Source organism: Anolis carolinensis, chromosome 6, assembly GCF_035594765.1.
Source record: "Anolis carolinensis isolate JA03-04 chromosome 6, rAnoCar3.1.pri, whole genome shotgun sequence".
Classification (NCBI taxonomy): domain Eukaryota; kingdom Metazoa; phylum Chordata; class Lepidosauria; order Squamata; family Dactyloidae; genus Anolis; species Anolis carolinensis.
In genome coordinates, this window is record NC_085846.1 from 112,947,584 (window position 1) to 112,970,585 (window position 23,002).

Consider the following 23,002-nt stretch of genomic DNA (forward strand, 5'->3'; position numbering starts at 1 on the left):
CTAAAATATCACAATGAATTTAAAACACTGACTACAAAAACATTGATTATGAAAAGGCAGACTGCGTTGGATAATCCAGAACATTGTATAAGCGAATGTTGGATAAGTGAGATTCTTCTTTAATATGAAATAATTACTGGGATAGAATAATGCAGAACAATATAATCTCTAAAACCAGGACAGTAAATAAACAGGGGAATTCCACACAGGAAACAATCAGGGCCAGCTAACACCTCCCAACAAAGTATTCCCATCATCAAAGTCTGGCAAATCCTGTTTTCTCAGGGCCACAGACAGTAGAAGCACATAAAATATCGCAAACAACACCACTCAGAAAACAAGGGAATTCCAGACAGGAAACAATCAGGGCCAGCTAACACCTCCCAACAAAAAATTCACTCAGGGAGGAACCAGCCAGGCTTTAAAGCTGCAAGGCCATTACATCCTAATCATTTTTCCTAATTGCAGCATTCATACTTGCCTCCAACAAACAAACAAAAAAAAACAATCAGAAATATTGTATATTCACAACCTTTAGGAAATAATATCCCCTGATGGCGCAGTGTGTTAAAGCGCTGAGCTGCTGAAATTCTGGACCGAAAGGCCACAGGTTTGAATTGGGGGAGCGGAGAGAGCCCCCACTGTTAGCCCCAGCTTCTGCCAACCCAGAAGTTCAAAAACATGCAAATGTGAGTGCATCAATAGGTACTGCTCCAGTGGGAAGGTAACGCCGCTCCATGCAGTCATCCCACATGACCTTGGAGGAGTCTACGGACAACGCCGGCTCTTCGGCTTAGAAATGGAGATGAGCACCAACCCCCAGAGTCACACATGACTGGACTTAATACCCTTGACCTTAACTACCACCAATTCCTCAATACTTTATTTCCCATACCACCAGACTTCGCCACAGCAACGCGTGGCCGGGCACAGCTAGTATATAATAAATGTTCATTTTTTTTTGTTCAACAATAAATGTGAATTCTTCTTCATGGAAAAATAAGACATCCCCTGAAAATAAGACCTAGCACATCTTTGGGAGCAAAAATTAATATAAGACACTGTCTTATTTTCGGGGAAACACGGTAGTGATTGTGTTTGCTGTGTACTAATCTTGTTGTGTATCAAGTAATAATAATAATTCAAAGCTTGAAAAACACAGGGACTTGGAAACCAATGATTCAGCATCCAGCACGGTCCCTCCCCTCCATTTTCCCCCATCATGGAACTTAGCTATTTGCTTCACCGGCTGCAGGAAAGCTGAGCTCTGTTTCCTGAGCCTGCATCTTGCCAACTGGCTTTCTGGTTTGCGTGTGTCTATATTTAGGCGAATGTCTGGTAGAGAACGTCCATGGATGAAGCTGCAGACAGAGCCAGATTCAATCAGCTGGTATTGGCCAACTTCAACTGTGCCTCGAGGGCAATGTTCGACCTACCTTTTTGGTGCCTTGAGGAACATTTTGACACTGGAAGAGAGCCTCCCAAAGCCATGGGACATTTCATTCCCAGCAAGGGCAGATTTTGGAAAACATTGGTAGATTTGGAAATGGCAGGGAAGGATTGGCATAGGAGGCAGCCATGAAGTTGCCCAAACATCTTAGGTCCATATTCCAAGGCAGAGAAAAGTGGATCGAAAGGACATCCAAGTACAGAGTGTAGCCTTGCACTTTTTGCAAGGTTTGTGCAAAATAAAGGTAAATTGGGGTCTCAGTGATTGATGCAAAACAGAATCATGGAAGACTATAGCCAGGAGGGATAAAAATACCAATACCAGAAGGAAAATGTGTTTTAGAGAAGGAATGTTAGGCCAGGCATAGGCAAACTTTGGCCTGCCGGCTGTTAGGAATTGTGGGAGTTGAAGTCCAAAACACCCGGAGGGCCAAAGTTTGCCCATTCCAAGTGTATGAGGTAGCAATGTTTCCTGCAGCAAAAAAGCAAAACTAAAGTAGTAATCTTGTTATCTTGGAAAGTTAGGCAGAAATTGACAAATTAACTACTTTGATGTCAGTTTGAGAAGTTAATTAATATCAAGTGGATCAAACAGAAAAGTCAATAGATAATTTCACGAAAGAGCAGAGGAGCTTCTTGCAAGAGAGAGGAGAGAAGATAACCTTCGGAGGTTTTGAAAATTAGTTTTTTCTATTAGAGGAATAAGGGGATACTAATTATTTAGGAGAAGAGAAAGTTAATTTTAATATATCGTTGATACCTTTGATTGCTCTGAGGAATGCCACAGATTGCAAGGAGGGTTTTGCTCTAGGACTTTATCACACCACACTCTCCTCTCGTCATAATTATATTGTTTAAGCAAACAGAAATGTAACAATATTGGAATGATTGCATTTGCATCTTATCCATATTTTTGTAGCATTAGCACCCTGTTGATGTGAATTCCCATGAACAGTCTTATGTGCAGCCTCGTTTCCAGCAATGCTTGCCACTCTCAATGTATTTTCCTCCTATTTTGCCTTCTCATGAGACGATCTTCGACTTCACAGTATCAGGATTGCAGGAGATGGATATTACCGCACAAGGAAAAATTGCAGAATATTGGATTCATTGAGAGTTTTTCCCCCTGTCAATCGAAAGTGACATTGCAATCATGATTCAAGTGCAATGCAACTACGCGAGAGCAACGATGCACCCTCCAATGGAGCCTTTATCCTTCTCTAATTGCACAATATCAACTTCATGTGATAAAATCCTGAATCTGAGAAACTGAAGGCTGAGTATCTTTAGCCTGCAGAAGAGAAAGTTGAGAGAAAGCATGATAGCCATTGGGTTGCTGTGAATTTTCCAGGCTGTATGGGCTGTGGTGCAGCTGGTTAGCAGCCAGATGCAATAAATCACTACTGACCGAGAGGTCATGAGTTTGAAGCCAGCCTGGGTCAGATTGAGCGCCCAACCATTAAAGTAGCCCAGCTCATTGTTGACTTAAGCAAGCCAAAAGATCGTTTCATCTATCAAGCAGGAAATTTAGGTACCGCTTATGCGAGGAGGCTAATTTAACTAATTGACAACACCATAAAAATCATCCAGCAGCGTGCAGAAAGGAATGAGGAAGTTATCCATCCAGGACTCAGTGTCACAGTGGATGATGAAGCAGCAGTTCACCCTGTGGCCAGAATCAAACATACCCTCATGAAGCTGGAAGCTGGACAATGTTAAATTGCCTCTATGTCTCTGTCTCTGTCTGTATGTCGTATGGCATTGAATGCTTGCCATGTATATGTACATTGTGATCTGCGCTGAGTCCCCTTCAGGATGAGAAGGGCAGAATATAAATACTGTAAATAAATAAATAAATGTTCCAGAAGCATTCTCTCATGATGTTTCACCCACATCTATGACAGGCATCCTCAGAGGTTGTGAGGTCTGTTGGAAACTAAGCAAGTTGAGTGTACAGGGTGTAGAAAGAGCTGTTGTTTGTTGGAGGCAAATGTGAATGTTGCAATGGCCAGCTTGATTAGCATTGAAAAGCCTTGCAGCTTCAAAGCCTGGCTGCTTTCTGCCTGGGGGAATCCTTTCTTAGGTGGTGTTAGCTGGCCCTGATTGTTTATGCATTTGAAAGGATGTCACATAGAGGAGGAAGCAGGTTTGTTTTCTACTGACTTGGAGACTAGAACTCAATGGAGCCATGGGTTCAGATTACAGGGAAGGCGATTCCACCTGAACTTTAGGAAGAACTTCCTGATCCTAAGTAGAGCTGTTCAACAGTGGAACTCTCTGACTTGATGGAAGCTCCTTCTTTGGAGGCTTTTAAGCAGCAGCTGGATGGCTATTTGTCGCGGGTGCTTTGATTGTGCTTTTCCTGCATGGCAGGAGGTTGGGCTAGATGGGCCTTGGGGTCTCTTCCAACCGTATTATCTTATAATCCTCTGAATTAGCTATCAACAGGACCCAACACTGAAAAAACATAACACACCCTGCTGCCCTTTGAGGTTCAGCAAAGAGACAGGGAAAAACTGCAGTGGTAAATAGAAGTTGCTGACTAATCTGGCATCCAGAACTACCCACTTATAAATCTCTCGGGCGCTGCAAGGAATCGTTGCTTTTGGCAGCCATTCTGCCTCTTTAACTAGCCATGCTTTTCATGTTCCTGTATTCCCTAGCGTTCTTGAACCTTATATTGGCTGCATTTAGTGACTCCGTGTCTCATCCCTTTTGGCTTTGGATAGCTTGACGATTGGCTGGTGTGATGGCGTCTGAAGCCATGCTTCCTTTTGTCTTTTGGGATTATCTGTCCATAACTCGGACTGGACTGACTGCCTTATATGTCAGTGTTTCCTTTTGGATACTTGCTCTCAGTAGGCATAAGATGCCAAAGACGTGGCTACGTCTCTGTTCCCCTCCCAAGAACACAAATATTGCACAATTTGACTTTATGGGCTGGAAAGTCAGTTTATGACAGCATGACTACCTAACAGGATGTTGGCCGCCAAAAAATCCCTGTTTAAAACACTACAATTGGCCACATAAGGCCTTTTAGTCTATTTGCAGCAAAGGTAATCCAGGATTTTAACCTTATCCCTGGCTTCAGATGTGAGTGGGCTTCAAACCACTTTGGGCAATGTCTGGAAACCAATGACTCTTTATCCACGTTAACAGAGGCTCTGGTATATTTGTGTCAGAAGTTGTTGCAGATAGAGTTTAATGTGGTTCAGAAGTGGGGTTACAGTAGAGTCTCGCTTATCCAACATAAATGGGCCGGCAGAACGTTGGATAAGTGAAAATGTTAGATAATTAGGAGGGATTAAGGAAAAGCCTATTAAACGTCAAATTATGCTATGATTTTAAAAATTAAGCACCAAAATATCATGTTTTACAACAAATTGTCAGAAAAAGAAGTTCAATACATGGTAACATTATGTAATAATTACTATATTTACAAATTTAGCACCAAAACATTGCAATATATTGAAAACACTGACTACTAAAAGGCAGACTGTGTTGGATAATACAGAACGTTGGATAAGTGGAGGTTGGATAAGTGAGACTCTACTGTATATGAAAGTTGATTCAGCTATCTCCCCAAAATGTTGCATTGTTGATTGCAGGGCGTGAAGGAAGAACACTTATATTGTATATTTTTGATTCTAAGTGGGTCTTCACACCATGTAATCCCCTCTGTGGACATTTTGAAGTTCTGTGGGTTAGATGATTGTACTGGAGCATGCTTTTATATCATTTATTAAAATATATAACCACAATTTTTCAATACATTTGCAACAGAATGGAGATTTGGATATCAACATGGAATGGAGGAATCATAAAATAGGACTCCCAAACATAGATCTGCAAATATTATGGTCGGACAACACTTCCAGGATTCTTATCCATTGACTAAGATGAATAACAAGATGTGATAACCAATAGCCGGGAACTGCATAGGCATAAACAAAATCTCCAGTTCAGCCGGTCAAGAGCCTGATGAAATCAATACATTTTGGCCAGGTGGTAAAAAAGAAAAGATCAAATGGATCCTTCAGTGCAAAATATTCCTAAGTTCCCTCCCAATACACTTCTGTACTTCTGTAGCCAAGTCTTAATCTGAACAAACGAATGAAGTAACCACCTCAAATCCAACTTCCATATATACTGGAGTATAAGCCGACCCGAATATAAGCCAAGGCACCTAATTTTACCACAAAAAAACTGAGAAAACATTGACTCTAGTATAAGCCGAGAGTGGTAAATTTCAGAAATAAAAATAGATACCAATCAAATTACATTAATTGAGGTGTCAGTAGGTTAAAATGTTTTTGAATATTTACATAAAGCTCAAATTTAAGATAAGACTGTCCAACTCTGATCAAATCATTATTCTCATATTCTTCAATGTAAACGTGCTTATGTATCCTTTTAATAATAATAAAAATAATACATGTAATAATAATAATATTAATAATAAATAATACAGGAAAATAATACATGTAATAATAAATAGAGTAAAATAATAAATGTATTAATAATAAAAAATAGAGTAAAATAAATGTAATAGTGGCAACAATAATAGAGAAAAATAATAAATATAATAATACCAATAATAATAGAGAAAAATAATAAATGTACCATATATTCTCGAGTATAAGCTGACCCAAATATAAGCCAACCAGGACCCTCACCCGAGTATAAGCCGAGTGGGGCTTTTTCAGTCTGAAAAACTAGGCTTATACTTGAGTATATACAGTATTTTTCAATGTTTATGTCTCTACACAGTGCCCTGTTTGGATAGATAGGGCGTCCATCTCAATCCAGTTTCCAAATGTTCTATTATCTTGATTTTTGTTTTGCCGGCCTCCCCTGCAGCTGAGTCAGTGACACTTTGCACCTCTCCTTTTGTCGGCTGTTGTTTGGATAACTTTTACAGGCATCCTTAGAGGGATGGTATCTTGGAAGAAAAGGTTAAAGCTCCCAGATGTTTGTCCCTGTTGCTGTCCTGGGTTCAACCGCCCGAAATCCTCGCCGTTCCCAAGCCCCCAGCTGCTCCGCGGCTTCCTCTGTTTGCTCTTGTTTGCAACTCAGCTGCATTGACCGGTGTTTGTTCAATCTTTTTTCCAGCTCCTGATTCCCCTGAAATCCCAGGAAGACTTGGACCGAGCTGTGGAACACTTGGACCTCAGCCCTTCTCTCAAGAGCCTGCGAGTCTTCGTGAAAACTCCAAAGAAAACAAACGTGAGCTTTTTCGCTTTCTTCATCTGCGCACAAAGCCAAGTGGCACTTCTATTGTCTTAAGGAGTGGAAGAGACTTGTAAGTCTTGAAAGACATATCGGACAACAAGTTTCTCATAAGGGTGTATCTACACTGGAGAATGAATGCAGTTCGACACCACTTTAACTTCCATGTCTCAGTGCTGGGAGTCTGGCTCAAGACCCTGTGAAGCTACAACTCCCATGGTTCCATAGCAATGTCAGTTAAAATGGTGTCAAACTGCATTCAATCTACAGTGTAGACTTGTAAGTCTTGAAAGACATATCAGACGACAGGTTTCTCGTAAGGGTGCATCTACACTGGAGAATGAATGCAGTTCGACACCACTTTAACTTCCATGTCTCAGTGCTGGGAGTCTGGCTCAAGACCTTGTGAAGCTACAACTCCCATGGTTCCATAGCAATGTCAGTTAAAATGGTGTCAAACTGCATTCGATCTACAGTGTAGACTTGTAAGTCTTGAAAGACATATCAGACGACAGGTTTCTCGTAAGGGTGCATCTACACTGGAGAATGAATGCAGTTCGACACCACTTTAACTTCCAAGTCTCAGTGCTGGGAGTCTGGCTCAAGACCTTGTGAAGCTACAACTCCCACGGTTCTATAGCAATGGCAGTTAAAGTGGTGTCAAACTGCATTCGATCTACAGTGTAGACTTGTAAGTCTTGAAAGACATATCGGACGACAGGTTTCTCATAAGGGTGCATCTACACTGGAGAATGAATGCAGTCCGACACCACTTTAACTTCCATGTCTCAGTGCTGGGAGCCTGGCTCAAGACCTTGTGAAGCTACAACTCCCATGGTTCCATAGCAATGTCAGTTAAAATGGTGTCAAACTGCATTCAATCTACAGTATAGACTTGTAAGTCTTGAAAGACATATCGGACGACAGGTTTCTCATAAGGGTGCATCTACACTGGAGAATGAATGCAATTCGACACCACTTTAACTTCCATGTCTCAGTTCTGGGAGTCTGGCTCAAGACCTTGTGAAGCTACAACTCCCACAGTTCCATAGCAATGGCAGTTAAAGTGATGTCAAATTGCATTTGATCTACAGTGTAGATGCACCCTTGTATCTAGTCTTTTTAGGCTTTTCTTCGCTTCTTGGCTTTCAAATCTATTTTCTTTCTCTGTCTTCCCATGTTTGCCAATTGGTGAATGATGCAGCTTGGATACTATTCGTGTTACGGTTAGTAACCCTCAAGTAAAAACTGATCTATAGAATAGTTTTCAATAAAAATATAAGATTTTTTTTACAGAATTAGACTAAATGTCTCTGCAGCCTGTCCTGTTATCGCTGCCTTTATGTCCTATCTTTGCAGCTTCTCTTGGTGAAGATTTCACTTAGGGTTCACCCAATATTTCAAGATATGATGACTCAGAATATGATCTATTTAGATATATTTGTTAATGATATAACTTGTTCCTCCATAAATGAAATAGACAAGCTTGTGGTCAGGGATGATGGGAGCTACACTCCACAACACCTAGAGTCCACCAAATGGCCTATCCCAATCTAGTCTTTTGTTGATGTCTTCAAAACACTCGGAAAACCAAGCAAGACGTAACATTTGCAAGACACAGACGAGTGTTTTGGTTTTGCAAGCAGGAACAGGATAATAGCATATCCATTATTCCATAGCATTGAGCCACGGCAGCTAAAGTAATTCCAAACTGCATTAATTCTGCAGTGTAGATGAACCCTGCCTTGTGGTTCAGTGATATCTTCTTAAATAAAAGGTAAAGGTAAAGGTTTTCTTCTGACATTAAGTCCAGTCGAGTCTGACTCTGGGGGTTGGTGCTCATCTCCATTTCTAAGCTGAAGGGCCAGCATTGTCCGTAGACACCACCAAGGACATGTGACCAGCATGACTGCATGGAGCGTTGTTACCTGCCCGCCGGAGCAGTACCTATTGATCTACTCACATTTGCATGTTTTCCAACTGCTAGGTTGGCAGAAGCTGGGGCTAACAGTGGGTGCTCACTCCGCTCCCCCGATTCGAACCTGCGACCTTTCGGTCCACAAATTCAGCAGTTCAGCGCTTTAACATGCTGTGCCACTGGGGGCTCCATCTTCTCAAATAAGATGCCCAAATACTAGCTGAGTGCTCCATCACTTTTAACATTGAGTTTTACTGGCAGTATGTTGTGTTCCTTGAATTGAATAGGATATATAAGCAATCCATCCCTATGAGGGATAATGGGACCTATTCTTCCCTACCATTTCCAGCCTCTGCAGCCCAACAACAGCAAGCAGCATGAGATGAGGATATCCAAGTCAATGGGAGACATCATGGGATCCCTGTACAAAGATGCGGAGAGGACACGGAAGCATTCGACAGGTGAGTGATGTGCAGCTGGAAGGCAAGTTGCAAGTCTCCCATATTGACACTGAGGATGCAAATGAGGATTTGCATTAACAGGCATCTCCTTGGAGATGTGGTCAAAACAGATGGGCAAAGTGTGTCTGCATAGCTGGAATGGGTTCAAGGGCACAAAAGAGGTGCTTCTAGAAATGCTTGTAATAGAAGAAAAATTCAGTGTGTTGTTGAAGGGTTTCATGGCTGGAATCACTGGGTAGCTGTGAGTTTTTCAGGTTGTATGGCCATGTTCCAGAAGCATTCTCTCCTGGCGTTTCACCCACATCTATGGCAGGCATCCTCAGAGGTTGTGAGGTCTGTTGGAAACTAGGCAAGTGGGATTTATAGATCTGTAGAAGGTCTAGGGTGGGAGAAAGAACTCTTGTCTGTTTGAGGTAAGTGTGAGTGTTCCAATTGGCCGTCTTGATTAGCATTGAATGTCCTTGCAGCTTCAAAGCCTGGCTGCTTACCTCCTGGGGGAACACTTTGTTGGGAGGTGTTAGCTGGTCCTGATTGTTTCATATCTGGAGTGTGTACTGTCCTGATTTTAGAGGTTTTTTTTAATACTGGTAGCCAGGTTTTGTTCATTTTCATGGTTTTCTCCTTTCTGTTGGAATTGACCACATGCTTGTGGATTTCAATGGCTTTTCTGTGTAGTCTGACATGGCTTTGAAGCTGTAAGGCCATTCAGTGCTAAGCAAAGTGATTAATTGCAACATTCACACTTGCTTCAAACAGTCAAGAGTTCTATGTGTTGTCGAAGCCTTTCATGGCCGGGATCACAGGGTTGTTGTATGTCTTTCTGGCTGTGTGGCCATGTTCCAGAAGTATTCTCTCCTGACGTTTCGCCCACATATATGGCAGGCCTCCTCAGAGGTTGTGAGTTCTTTCTCCCACCCTGGACATCATTCCACAGATATATAAACCCAATTTGCCTAGTTTCCAACAGACCTCACAACCTCTGAGGATGCCTGCCATAGATGTGGGTGAAACGTCAGGAGAGAATGCTTCTGGAACATGGTTATACAGCCTGGAAAACACACAACAACCCTGTGATTCCAGTTATGAAAGCCTTCAACAACACTTCTGGAACATGGCCATACATCCTAGAAAACACACAAAGTTGTTTCTTCAGATCTGACTCCATGCAGTTGCCCAGCTTATAAAATGTATTCCTGATGTAGGTCCCTTTGATCCAAACAGTTCAATAAGCACAGACCTTTGCTGCATGATTCATCCAGTTTGTGACAGACACCAAGAAGGTATACATCTAACGTGTGTATATATATTAATTGCAGATCCTTTTCTCCTACATATTGTTGTTGAGAGTGTGCCCAGAAATGGAGGGAGGCATCTGAACGACTGTTTCGGAGACAAAATGTGCCGGTCTGCTGTTACATTGAGTCTCTGCAGAGGCTGCTTGTACTTGAACAAAGTTTAAGGTTTTGGCTGTTTTTCTTTGAACTGCCAACCCGTCTTCTCCCGTCGCACCAGCAGACCATGGAATTTGGAGTGAATGTGAACTTATTGTTGGCAGGAGCCATGTGCCTTCCATTCTTCTGCAAAGGGGGAAGCGCTCCACACAGAGTTCATGGAATCGCTTCACGTTTATCATAGCAACATGCACCAAATTGTGGGGGGAAGTCTGCATTTTTGAGTGCAGAAAAATATAGGCTGCAGAGGTATGGAAACCTCAATGTTTGTGGATGTAGGACATTTCTCCAATACTAATTTTGGATCTTCTACAGAATACTGAAAACTAAAACTTTGTTCTATTTCAGCAAAGCAGTGTTTTAAGTCTTGTAGTTATAAGAAGGGGAAAACACATGCTCACAGTGTTTTGTCCGGAAGGATGGAGTAGTGGAAATCCTTTCACTTGATAAATGTTCCTTCTAGGTTTTGTTGTTGTTAGCTGCTGTCATGTTGACTTTGATTTATGGTGACCCTATGAATGAGGGATTTCCAAGTCATTCTATTCACCAGCAGCCAAGCTCAGACCTTAAAGATTCAGGGCTATGACTCCCTTGGTTGAATCTATCCATCCAGAAAGCCATCTTCCTATTTTTCTCCTGCTTTTCTGAATGTTTTTGGCCTTTCTATTGAGTCATTTCTTCCTGTGATACATCCCAAATTCAACAGCTTCAGTCATCTTGGCTTCTAGGCTTAATTTGCTCTAATACTCATTTATTATTTTATTAATTCATGGTGTCCACAGAACTCTTCTTTCAGACTCTTTCCTCAACCTATCTGAAAATCTCAGATATTTTCTAGAGGCCTCCTAGCCAAATATTTGTCAGAATCAGCCTTTCTTGGCTTCCAAAATTGAATGAGATTGGATGTACCCAGGGTGGTATTGTTGGGTCTTGAAAGCTCAAGACAAAGTATGATTATTCTGTGCAAAATTTAGGAAGCTGTGCTTATTCCAGTACTAAAAAAACTTTTAAAAGTATGGTGATGATGGTAGTTCCTAAACTTGTATAACTACTTGTCATAGTTAGTCCCTAATTTGGATGTCTCTAATTTAGATGTCCAGAAAACCTCCATGTATTGAGACAGACCTTAAAATGTCTCTTGGAGTTCAGCTGTACAAACCACTCAGATTCATCTCTTCCTTTCTTTGGACAACATCTCCCAGAAGTCTCCAACCAGCATGGGTACCAGCCATGTCAGTTTGGGGATTATGGGAGTTGCAGTTCATAGGTTGGTAGGTTGATAAGCATCCCTAGCAGTTCTCCTTGCTGTAAGGAATAATGCCACAAATGTGACATTTTTCCAACGAACAGCATTTGGATGTGGCAAAACACTGAAGGAAGCCAGGCCAAGGATGTGTTTTCTGAAAGAGTGAAGCTAAGTGAGGTCAACCTGGATCTGGTTAGATGTGTCACACTTTCTGCACATGCCGCATAAGAGAATGCCTTTAAAATAATTTAGAAGGAAAAAAACATGACAAGGTCCCAGAACATACCTGCCAGCAATGGCAGACTCTTGGTGGGACACCGTGTCCTTTTATGCAAGTTGTGTCTCCCATAGCCAAAATGCTTTGGACCAGGAGTGTTTTGGGAAAATTATATTTCCCTATACACAAGGAAATAACTTGGAGATGGGAGCTAAGGAAACATGGGATTCATTTATATTGCATGTGTAGCTTATATACACAGCCTTATGATACTTCAAGACATGAAACAAAGTTTGTGTAAAGCTTCAGAAAGTAAAGGTGTCCCTCTCTCAGATACCCAAGTGGAAGATTTTGCATTTTGGAGGTATATTTTGGAATTCTAGATAAGAGGTGCTTGATTGACTTCCTGTTTGGCCTTGGAGTCAGTGGTCAAACAACAGCAACAACAAGGACCGGGCTGTGGCGCAGGCTGGAAAGCAAGCCAGCTGCAATAAATCAACAAATCACTCTGACCAAGAGGTCATGAGTTCGAGGCCAGCCCAGTGCCTGCGTCTTGTCTCTGTCTCTGTTCTGTGTCATGGCATTGAATGTTTGCCTTTATGTGTGTAATGTGATCCGCCCTGAGTTCCCTTCAGGGTGAGAAGGGCGGAATATAAATGCTGTAAATAAATAAATAAATAAGAACAAAAGGAAAAAAAACATATTGCAAATAAAATAAAATTATTATTATTATTATTATTATTATTATTATTATTATTATTATTATTATTATTATTTTATTCTTGTATCCAGCCCCATTTTGGGAAACCAAGCCCAAAAATGTACTAAAAGTACAACAATATAAAATATAATCCTGGTTGATAGGCTCAACCAGGAAAGTCATGCAACAGCTGAGTGGAGCTGTTGAAAGTCTGGTGACTTGGAGATCTCCCATACACGAGGTTGCCATGAAGTCAAATTGATGGGCGTTGTGGTCCTGCAAAGTCTCAGGAGGGAATTACGTACCCCCTATCCCCCAGAATTATCTATCCCTGTTTTATGGAGTTATTTTCTTTGTAGTCCATATACCTTGGGCACACTGTTGGAAGACTTGTGTTGATTTCTCAGTGATTTCCTCAATGCCTCCTCCATCCTTTCTTCTTGCAGGTTCCTTGCACACAGGTCGAAGTTCTCCACCTCCTGGAAGCGTTCCTGAAGAGCAACAGCAGATTGCTCGGCAAGGTTCCTACACAAGTATCAATAGCGAAGGGGAGTTCATTCCCGAAACTATGGACCAAAATGTAAGTCTTAACAACTTAATGTGGGTGTATTTTGGGGGAGCAAGCAACAAGAGCTAAATGACTAGGTGCTAAACACCATAGGTCTTTATTTCTAAGTAGATCACCATGACATTTTTCATAAACACCTTCCAGCAATGGGCCTCTTGAATCTCATTCAAACCTATAGTCTATATTGTTCTGTACTGCACTAATACAGTTAGCCTTACATATCTGGGCAAATGCTGTGTTCTGCTTCTAGCAGTCAAAAATGAAATGCAATTGTTTCTAAATATTTATGAGCCTTTCCATTTTGTACTTCTTCCCCAAAGTTGCTGGAATCCTTCATCAGTCCAGCTGATTCTCTCTCAGGAAGCTGCCAGTCCTTGGACCAATCCGTAGACAGGTAAGGAAGGCTTTGTTGAGTCCATGAACTGGAATCCTAGTGTGTTATTTGTTGGGACTCCAGCTTCCACTATCCTCATGGCTACAATGCCAGGGGATTCTGGGAGGTGCCATCTGAAAAAGTAATGATTTGAAGCTCTGCAATGGACAATAGAAATTTAAAACTGATGGTGGACATGGTCATTACGGTGACATCCATCACTAGAGAAGTGAGAGGTACATCAAGAGGTCTTCAGTTCAATCCTCATATATCAACCAGGCTGCTTCTCATCCATGATTTGACAAAGTCTAATAAAAGAAATAACATCAAATTGTGCATTTGCCTTTGAAGACATGTAAAGGGAGAAGAAACATTGAATTCAGGCATCCCTTCTATAGTTAATCCATTGAGATGGTTGGATGAGCTGTATGTTAAAAAAAAACCTATCTGCCAGGGATAAGGACCTACTTGTGGAAACACAAAAGCACATATAATAGAGAACTGTGCTGAAAGTAATGACTACTGGTGGAAGCTTACCATACAGTCTCACTGGAGGAGCTCAACATGTAGAGCAGCTATGGGCAAACTTCAGCCCACCAGGTGTTTTGGACACAATTGTGGGAGTTGAAGTCCAAAACACCTGGAGGACCAAAGTTTGCCCATAGCTGGTGTAGAGGGAACATCTTCGTATTTCTAGATCCTCCAGCACAACTCTATGGTCAATTTCCAATGGAGGCACACTATAGAATTGCACTGGAAGATTTTGGAAACTTTTTTTGATGTGTGTAAGTGAAACCACAGCTGTGAGTCCGTGTGGTATCTTTGAATACTCTCAGAAGCACAGTAAACCCAACACTATATTATTATTATTATTATTATTATTATTATTATTATTATTATTATTATTATTATTATTATTATTTTATGACACAGCAAACAAGATAGACATGCTGGATTTCGTATCACAAAATCAGAAGTCGAACACTTCCCAAGTGTCTAGGACTGTGTGATGTATTTTCGGATGATGTGTGCAGATCCCAGTAGGGTGGCCTTTTGCAGTTGGCAGATCGTAATTTTGTCAATGTCTATTGTTTCCAAATGCCGGCTGAGATTTTTTGGCACAGCACCCAATGTGCCGATCACCACCGGGACCACCTGTACTGGTTTCTGCCAGAGTCTTTGAAGTTTAATCTTGAGGTCCTGATAGCGGCTGAGTTTTTCCTGTTGTTTTTCGTCAATGCGACTGTCACCTGGGATGGCAACATCAATGATCCAAACCTTTTTCTTTTCCACAACTGTGATGTCTGGTGTGTTGTGTTCCAGAACTTTGTCAGTCTGGATTCGGAAGTCCCACAGTATCTTTGCATGCTCATTTTCCAATACTTTGGCAGGTTTGTGATCCCGCCAGTTCTTTGCTGCTGGGAGGTGGTACTTGAGGCATAAGTTCCAATGAATCATTTGGGCCACATAGTTGTGCCTCTGTTTGTAGTCTGTCTGTGCGATTTTCTTACAGAAGCTGAGGATATGATCAATGGTTTCGTCGGTTTCCTTGCACAGTCTGCATTTTGGGTCATCAGCTGATTTTTCAATCTTGGCCTTAATTGCATTTGTTCTGATGGCTTGCTCCTGGGCTGCAAGGATCAGGCCTTCTGTCTCCTTCCTTCTTCAGTGTCCCATTATTGAGCTATAACTAGGTCTTCTACTTATCAGCTTTTCCTTCAATTTTGTCAAGGAACTTTCCATGCAATGTTTTGTTTATTATTATTATTATTATTATTATTATTATTATTATTATTATTATTATTATCATCACCTGAGCAATCAGTGATACTGGCAGCTGGGGTGAGGAGGGATGTTTCTGAACCTTATGTGTTGTTTCTCCTCCTTCCTGCAGCCCTCCCTTTAGCCAAACCCCTGTTTCGAGACGGAAGAGAGAAGCCAAAGATAGCCTTGAATGTCTAGGTAAGACTGTCTCCCAAAGGGAAGCTTGGGAGGCTTCTTGAAAGCTTGAGATCTTTGAGAATGGCATATCCATACGATGTCTTAATGTTTAGGTGGAATCTCATTTCCTGTAGTTCTGCCTAAACATTAGGAAGGACTTTTCAACCGTGGAATATGATAGGACTGATGGAGTCTCCTTCTCTGGAGGGTTTTAAGCAGAGGTAGGATGGCCATTTGTTGGGAGGGATTGGAATGTGTTTTCTACATGGTAGATTGAGCTTGGACTGGATGGTCCAACCCCAAAACTTCCAACTCCGTGATTCTAAATCTCCAATCACAATGTGTATTATCCCATGGGTTTTGCATTTGATAGCAGTGAAAGCAAATATTACCTGACATCTAGGAGTGACAGTTTAGGTAAAAACAGCATTAGGCTGTTGATCCCAGAGAATGAATATTTAAGGACTTCATGTAAAACATGCAACTCTCTTTCTCTGCTCGGGGACTTTTGCTAGAGCATACATGTGCGGTGGGTGAAATCATGGAAAATTTCATCATTGTTATATTGTAATGACCTATGCTCTTAAAAAATGAATACATGGCCGGGGGCCCAGAGGATGAAAAGACAATGTTTGGCTTGATGCAGTGTTGCTGGGCCAAGCCATAGAGCGGAACTGCAAATAAGGCCATGTGGATGTGCAAAGGTTTAATGGGCTCCCCAATGGGGTTGCAATGCTCAGGTTTTTCTGTAAATACTTCCCTCTGGAGCTCAAACATGTGGCTCACTTTTCAGCCCTTGGGATAGCCAAGTCAAAGGCACACAACAACACAATGTTATCTTTTAAAGCTGTGATTCAGCATTTATTTCAGTCTAAACCGGGCATGGGCAAACTTAGACCCTCCATGTGTTTTGGAGTTAAACTCCCACAAGTTCTAACAGTCTAAGCCTTGGTTGAGTTCCACCATTGTCATTTTGTGGTTCACATCTTTTTGACATTTTTAATAAGCAAATGTGTAGGCAAGATTCCTTGTTTATTTGTTTGTTGTTTAACTTGTTTTGTCTTTTCCCAGATTTCGATATCCCCTTCTGTGACCGATTTGGGAAAGGAGGTACCTTCCCAAGGCAGTATCACCTCTCCCAGACCCGCAAGGACTACAATGACGGTAAGCCTGTTGCTCCAGGAGAAGATTGAACAGAGATTGTTCCTCGGATAGGCATGTGTGAGATATCCATTCAGTGCATTGTCTCACAGTGTGGATCAGGACGCACTTGGTTGTGGGACCTCATGAGTGCAATGGATACCAACTTTGAAGGGATAAAATTGATTTACAATATTCCTTTTGTTGATTAGTTATTCTTTGGAACCTTGCAACTAAATGCTCCTTGTTGGTTATCTCCAATCGTAGTTGCAACAGAGGAGCAAATATGCAGTAAATATATAGGGAGAGAAAGGAAAGACTAAGACAGTGGAACAAATCTAGGTGGTTCATGTGTCATGGATAGTGTGGATGAGGGGTTGGATGTGGAACTAAAATCTAGCCAAGAATAGCAACTCCCTCAGCCATAGCCAGAAGCAACAACTACTCAACTTGCTGCTGAAGAAGGGTTAATAGTGCCTTGTTTTCTGGAAGAGAAGAAAAAAAATCAGCTGAGACATTTAATCAGAATTACTGCGAGAATGGCGAGAAATAGAGATGACCTGTGAAAGCAGCATTTAAGGCTTTGCAATGTGCTACCTAATTGCTGGTGGCAACGTTTGAAACCACACCTTGCATTCTGTGCTCTGGAGAGCTGTGAACACTGTTTGGAGTTTTGGACATATCTGCCAGTTGTAAGTTTGGTGATTAGATTAAATCAGGACTGGATTTTGGCTTCTCTGTTGCTTTTTCCTTGAGGCCGACCTTGGACTGTATGACTATGCTGGCAATTGACATCATGAAAATGAATTAGGCCATAGTGAAAGTAAAAGCCATTGTTAATCAGCCCATCTATAATGAACATGAGCTTTGTCCCAGTTCTGATTTTAAACCAAGATTCCATGCAGTGTATTTAGGGAGAGTCTGGACATGAATGGAGGACTTAGAGCAATGTTCGCTTCATCCATCTCTGATTTGGGTCCTTTTTCTTCACTATTTTCAAAGGCCGAAGGACTTTCCCTAGGAGTTACGTTCCTCCACAAAACCAATTCCAGCTCCTTCCATCCAGCCGAACGAAGAGTTATAACGGAGACAAGCTTGTCACCTTGCGGTACGAGGAACGCGGAGGCAACAAGTGGTGGCACAACTGCGACAAAATCTTCCAAGGCTTTGGCTCTTCTCCTGACAAGACCAGGAACAGTAGGTTACCTCCTGGTGGGTTTCCATTGGGTGTCTGGATCTGAATGGAGATTTTATTACAATAGGAGTCAGTATGTCTTGAGTTTGGCTCAGAGATAGAAAATCTGTTGGCTGGGAGGAGGTCTGATGGGCTCTTCAAACAAATTGGTATATGAGAATACTTCTTGATAGGGTACTGAAAGTGATGTTTACCATGAAAACTGTCTTAGGTCCTTGTATGGACACTATTGAAAGTGTCCCAAGTTGCCATTGCACACTTAATATAGGACGTTTATCACACCAGCTTGTTATCTTACAGAAATAGCATTGTTGAAGCAAGTATAAACATATCAGAACAAATCACCATCACACCACCGCTGCAACTGCGCTATGGCACTGCTTTGGCAATGTATAGTCCTGTGATCACTCAACCACACTGTCACTCACCCCATCTTCCTTCACATCATATGTGTGATTGTGCAATTAAGGAAAAGCAATAAAAAGGAGAGAAATATAAAAGAAAAGAACCTTTGGGGGAATAGTGAGAGGTAGAGGAGAATAATTGTGCCTGTTGATATCAGGTGACTACTGGAATATTGCAACCACAGTGAAATTGACTTATTGCACCAGAGACAATTGCAATTTACTGCCTTTGTGCAATAAAGTCCACAGTTAGACGTCACGTTTTAACCTATCAGATTATTCTAGTAGTTGAACTGCAGAAAAGCAATAAAAGGGATGGGGGATGATTTTACTGCTGCTTTTAGTTTCAAAGCTTGTATAAGAGACACAAATCTTGTGCAATAAAGATGTATTTCTGTAATCGTTTGCTATATAAACACACTGCTTGAGATTCTACCTTTGGTCTCACCCAATTACGGGAAGACAATAATGTCAGAAATGAGCCATCTTAACCCTTCTCAGGTGAAAGGTAGGATATAAATCCAATAAATAAAAGCCAAGAGGAATAAAAAATTTTAAAGAATATTATCTTTGCTTCTGGAAAAAAGCTGTATTTTGGAAATTTGGAGACTTTGTATTTTTGTGGGTTATTTTTTGTAGGTCTGTGTATCTGTGCTTTTGCTGAGCCTGTTTTTCATTGTCTCATAGCATTGCAAGCACCTGTGAATTGGAGGCTTGGGAAATTATTGGGCCGAGGTGCCTTTGGAGAAGTCTACCTCTGCTACGATGTTGACACCGGACGAGAACTTTCTGTAAAGCAGGTGCCTTTTGATCCCGACAGCCAAGAGACGAGCAAAGTGAGTACGGGCACCGGGTGGGAGAGTTTGCAAAAGACTGCCAAAATCATTTCTGTTAGAAATTGTAAGTTGCATTGAGTCTCACTTTTGTAGCCTGTGTTTTGCATGCTACACTTCTTGTACAAAAATGAATATGCCCACAACACTTCCTTTTTTTCCTCTGTAGCCATTTCCTTTTTTATTGCAGGAGGTGAACGCTTTAGAATGTGAGATCCAGCTGCTCAAAACCCTCCGCCATGAAAGGATAGTTCAGTATTACGGCTGCTTACGGGACGCCGAGGAGAGGAAGCTGTCCATCTTTGTGGAATACATGCCAGGGGTAAGTTCAGAAATGTAGATATTTGTGTAAAGGGGCAGCACTTTTTACAAGCCGACACACAAATAAGACAGCCAACCCAGCATATTCATGGATTCGGTATCCATGGATCAACCTTCCATGGTTTGAAAATATTCCCACCAAAAAAAATTCCATTATTTTTCCCTTTTATATAAGGGATACAAGTATACAACGCTTCTGTATTTATACTTCTTGGGTTCAAGGGCATTTTAGCCAAATTCGCAAAAGAGGAGTGCCAGCTGCAATTGAGCCTTCATAGATTTGGGTATCCACGGAGATCCTGCAACCAAGCTGCAGCAGATGCCAAGGATCCGCTATAATTGTATCCCACCCCATATCCAGATAATAATATAATAATAATAACTTTATTTTTATACCCCGCCTCATCTCCCCGAAGGGACTCGGGGCGGCTTACATGGGGCCTGGCCCGATAAAACAAACAAATAACAGTAACAAAGCAATAAAACAATTATCCTAGTAAAAAACATCAACATCAATAAAAACAATCATTAAAATCAACAAGCAGGATACAGTATTAAAAACAGGAGACTAAGTCGTAGATCCCAGGCAAAGTGCAGAGTATTACGAAATGGGGAAAGGAAATTTCATAGTTGAATGGACAATAAAGTGCGGTATAAAATGACAAGACAACAACAATGGGACTATTATGGAATGGACAGATAGATCAATCCAGCAACAATTAAACATTGAAGGCCTTTTGGAAGAGCCAGGTTTTTAAGCTCTTCCGGAAGGAGAGGAAGGTAGGGGCCTGCCTGATCTCTCTAGGTAGAGAGTTACAAAGCCGGGGGGCCACGACGGATATTTCCAAAGGCTTTAATAAAGAGCCATGCTTCAACTTGGCACTGAAGAGAAGCCACTATTGGCACTTGGCAGGTTCCTAAGGGTTGGTCATTCCTTAACTGCGGTGTCACAACAAAGGCGGCTCTGCCCCAATTTCTCATGGATGAGAACATGTCTCCATTGATGGGACACAAAGAAGACAATTTCTAAGACACTTTGGGTCCTCAGGTAGACTTACCCCTTTAGGTATCCAAGATCCCAAGCCATTTAGGGCTTTAAATATGGCCACTAGCACCTTCTTGTTACCAAATAAGTTTGCATGAGATACCCAAAACTCCAGTTTGTGGTGAAAACTCTGGATCCAGATACAAGGATATAGATGTTGCTTCCATCACTCTCTCCCCCCCCCCCCCATTTCCCTTTCTTCTAGGCTTCAACCCATGCTTTTTCTATCACCAGATTTCTTCCTTGGACCTCTTTTAGGCTTCCTGTCTTTTCCCTGCATTCATTGTCATTTTGAAAGCCTTCTATTTGAGCAAGCATTACATAGGGATCAGATCCCATCAACTTATAGCGACTATGTCCACACATAATCTTTTGTGGAGGTTTGACTGGTTTGTGTGTTTGTATCTTATCTACCCTGTTTCCTGAAAATAAGACCTAACCGCAGAATAACCCCTGGTATGATTCTTCTTCAGGAGGTTCCTAACATAAACCTTAACCCAAAATAAATCCCAGTTAAGATCGTTACCGAGACGGACACATTTACCAGTAGTATATCCATTGCAACACAAGGCATATGTATTACATTATAAAAATAATATGAATATATAATTGAATGTAAATAAATGATATTATTGACATAATATTGACATAAACATCGGCATTGTAGGGTTTTTTTCATGTCAGGAGCGACTTGACAAACTGCAAGTCACTTCTAGTGTGAGAAAATTGGCCGTCTGCAAGGACGTTGCCCAGGGGATGCCCGGATGTTTTGACCATCCTCGTGGGAGGCTTCTCTCATGTCCCCGTATGGGGAGCTGGAGCTGACAGAGGGAGCTCACCCACTTTCCCCCGATTCGCACTGGCGACCTGCTAATCAGCAGTCTTACCTACACTAGAGTTTAACCCATTGCGCTACTGGGGGGATCCGGGACTGTAGAATTAATATTGACATATTATTATTATTGACATTATTATTATTACTGACATAATATTATAATGAGGTTCTAGAAGGAGATGACATGACTGTATTTGAATTAATGTGCAGAATTTTGTACATGAATCAATGTAGATCATTGTACATGAAAAACATGCTCCATCCCCTGAAAATAACCAAGAATTAATATAATGCAATATAATGTGTTGCCAATGTTATTCTGCACTTTATTGTCCATCTCAACTATGAAATTACCTTCCCCATTTCGGCACATTCTCTGGGTTCTATGAATTAGTCTCCCATTTTAATATTGTATGCTTCATGTCGATTTTAACGATTGTTTTACTGATATTGATGTTTTTATTGGTATAATTGTTTTATTGTTGTGTTATTGATATTTGATTGTTTTATCGAGCTAGGCCCCATGTAAGCCGCCCCGAGTCCCTTCGGGGAGATGGGGCAGGATATAAAAATAAAGTTGTTGTTGTTGTTGTTGTTGTTGTTGTTGTTGTTATTATTATTATATAAGACTCGGTGTTATTTTCAGGGAAATGTGGTGTGTGTCTATCTTATATCTATCTATCACACACACATACAGAGAACAGCCTGTTCCTCTTCTCCATTACTACAGCTACTATCACTTGGCATTTAAAAACTATTTCATGGAAGAATCCACAGGAAGCGATTCCTACTTCCGGAAGCAAGGTTTTTATTTGTCTGTGGGACTTTTTGTCCCGTCAGCTCGCTTTTCAGAACAGATTGGGGCCGGACTAATGCAATCACTTGCAGTTGGGGGTGAACAAGGATCGGAAAAATATTGCATTTTTATGCACCCAGATTGCTGTATACATGGCCCCTTGTTTGGGTTGCAGGGAGTAAGTGATTGGCTCACTTGTTCTTCCTTGTGGGACAGCAAAACATTTCTATTTATTTTTAAATCCGTTTTTTTTTCCAAGCCAGGAAGCACATTGGCTTGAACAGCAGTGGTTTCCGAATGACACAGATGGTCGTATTTGTTTTTCTTTTGCAAAACCACGAGTGCTTTGGTCAAGTTTGTTTCCATTTGGCAGTAGTGGATTGTTTTGCTTTGTAACCAGAGGGAAACGGACTGGCACATGATGCACCCCCAGAAATACACAACTACATTTGGGGAAGCTACATAAGGCGTTTCATTTGGCCTCTTTTTTGTTCAGTACCTTGAGGTATGTCTACAACAGGAATGGGCAAACTTGGGCCCTCCAGGTGTTTTGGACTTCAACTCCCACAATTCCTAACAGCCGGTAGGCTGTTAGGAATTGTGGGAGTTGAAGTCCAAAACACCTGGAGGGCCCAAGTTTGCCCATGCCTGGGCTACACTTCCTCCAAAATCTTCCTGAGACATTTGTTTTCCAATGGTACACACATACTTTTTTTTACATGCCCAAAATTATTGTATAATACTGTATTCAAATGGAAGTTGACCATGGGGACCCAATGGAGGACCTCAAGATTTCTTCACATTTCTATAAAATCCCTGAATGCAGAAATCAATCCCGCTAAACGTATAGGGCCAACCGCACACCATGTATGTTAACCAA

The 23,002-nt window shown here is 41.4% G+C and overlaps 1 protein-coding gene across 2 annotated transcripts in view; it reads left to right on the top strand.

Moving 5' to 3' along the window:
• The window catches only part of LOC100562159 (mitogen-activated protein kinase kinase kinase 3), an 83,793-nt gene that overhangs the window by 53,044 nt on the left and 7,747 nt on the right, over positions 1-23,002 (top strand). The window contains exons 6-14 of one of the 2 annotated variants that reach the window (XM_008112203.3): positions 6,562-6,675; positions 8,946-9,057; positions 13,118-13,251; positions 13,560-13,633; positions 15,507-15,574; positions 16,625-16,717; positions 17,696-17,905; positions 18,980-19,128; positions 19,316-19,447. In XM_008112203.3, the coding sequence (XP_008110410.1) occupies positions 6,562-6,675; positions 8,946-9,057; positions 13,118-13,251; positions 13,560-13,633; positions 15,507-15,574; positions 16,625-16,717; positions 17,696-17,905; positions 18,980-19,128; positions 19,316-19,447 (1,086 nt within the window). The remainder of the gene's footprint in view (positions 1-6,561; positions 6,676-8,945; positions 9,058-13,117; positions 13,252-13,559; positions 13,634-15,506; positions 15,575-16,624; positions 16,718-17,695; positions 17,906-18,979; positions 19,129-19,315; positions 19,448-23,002) is intronic. The other variant, XM_008112204.3, reaches the window with a different exon arrangement.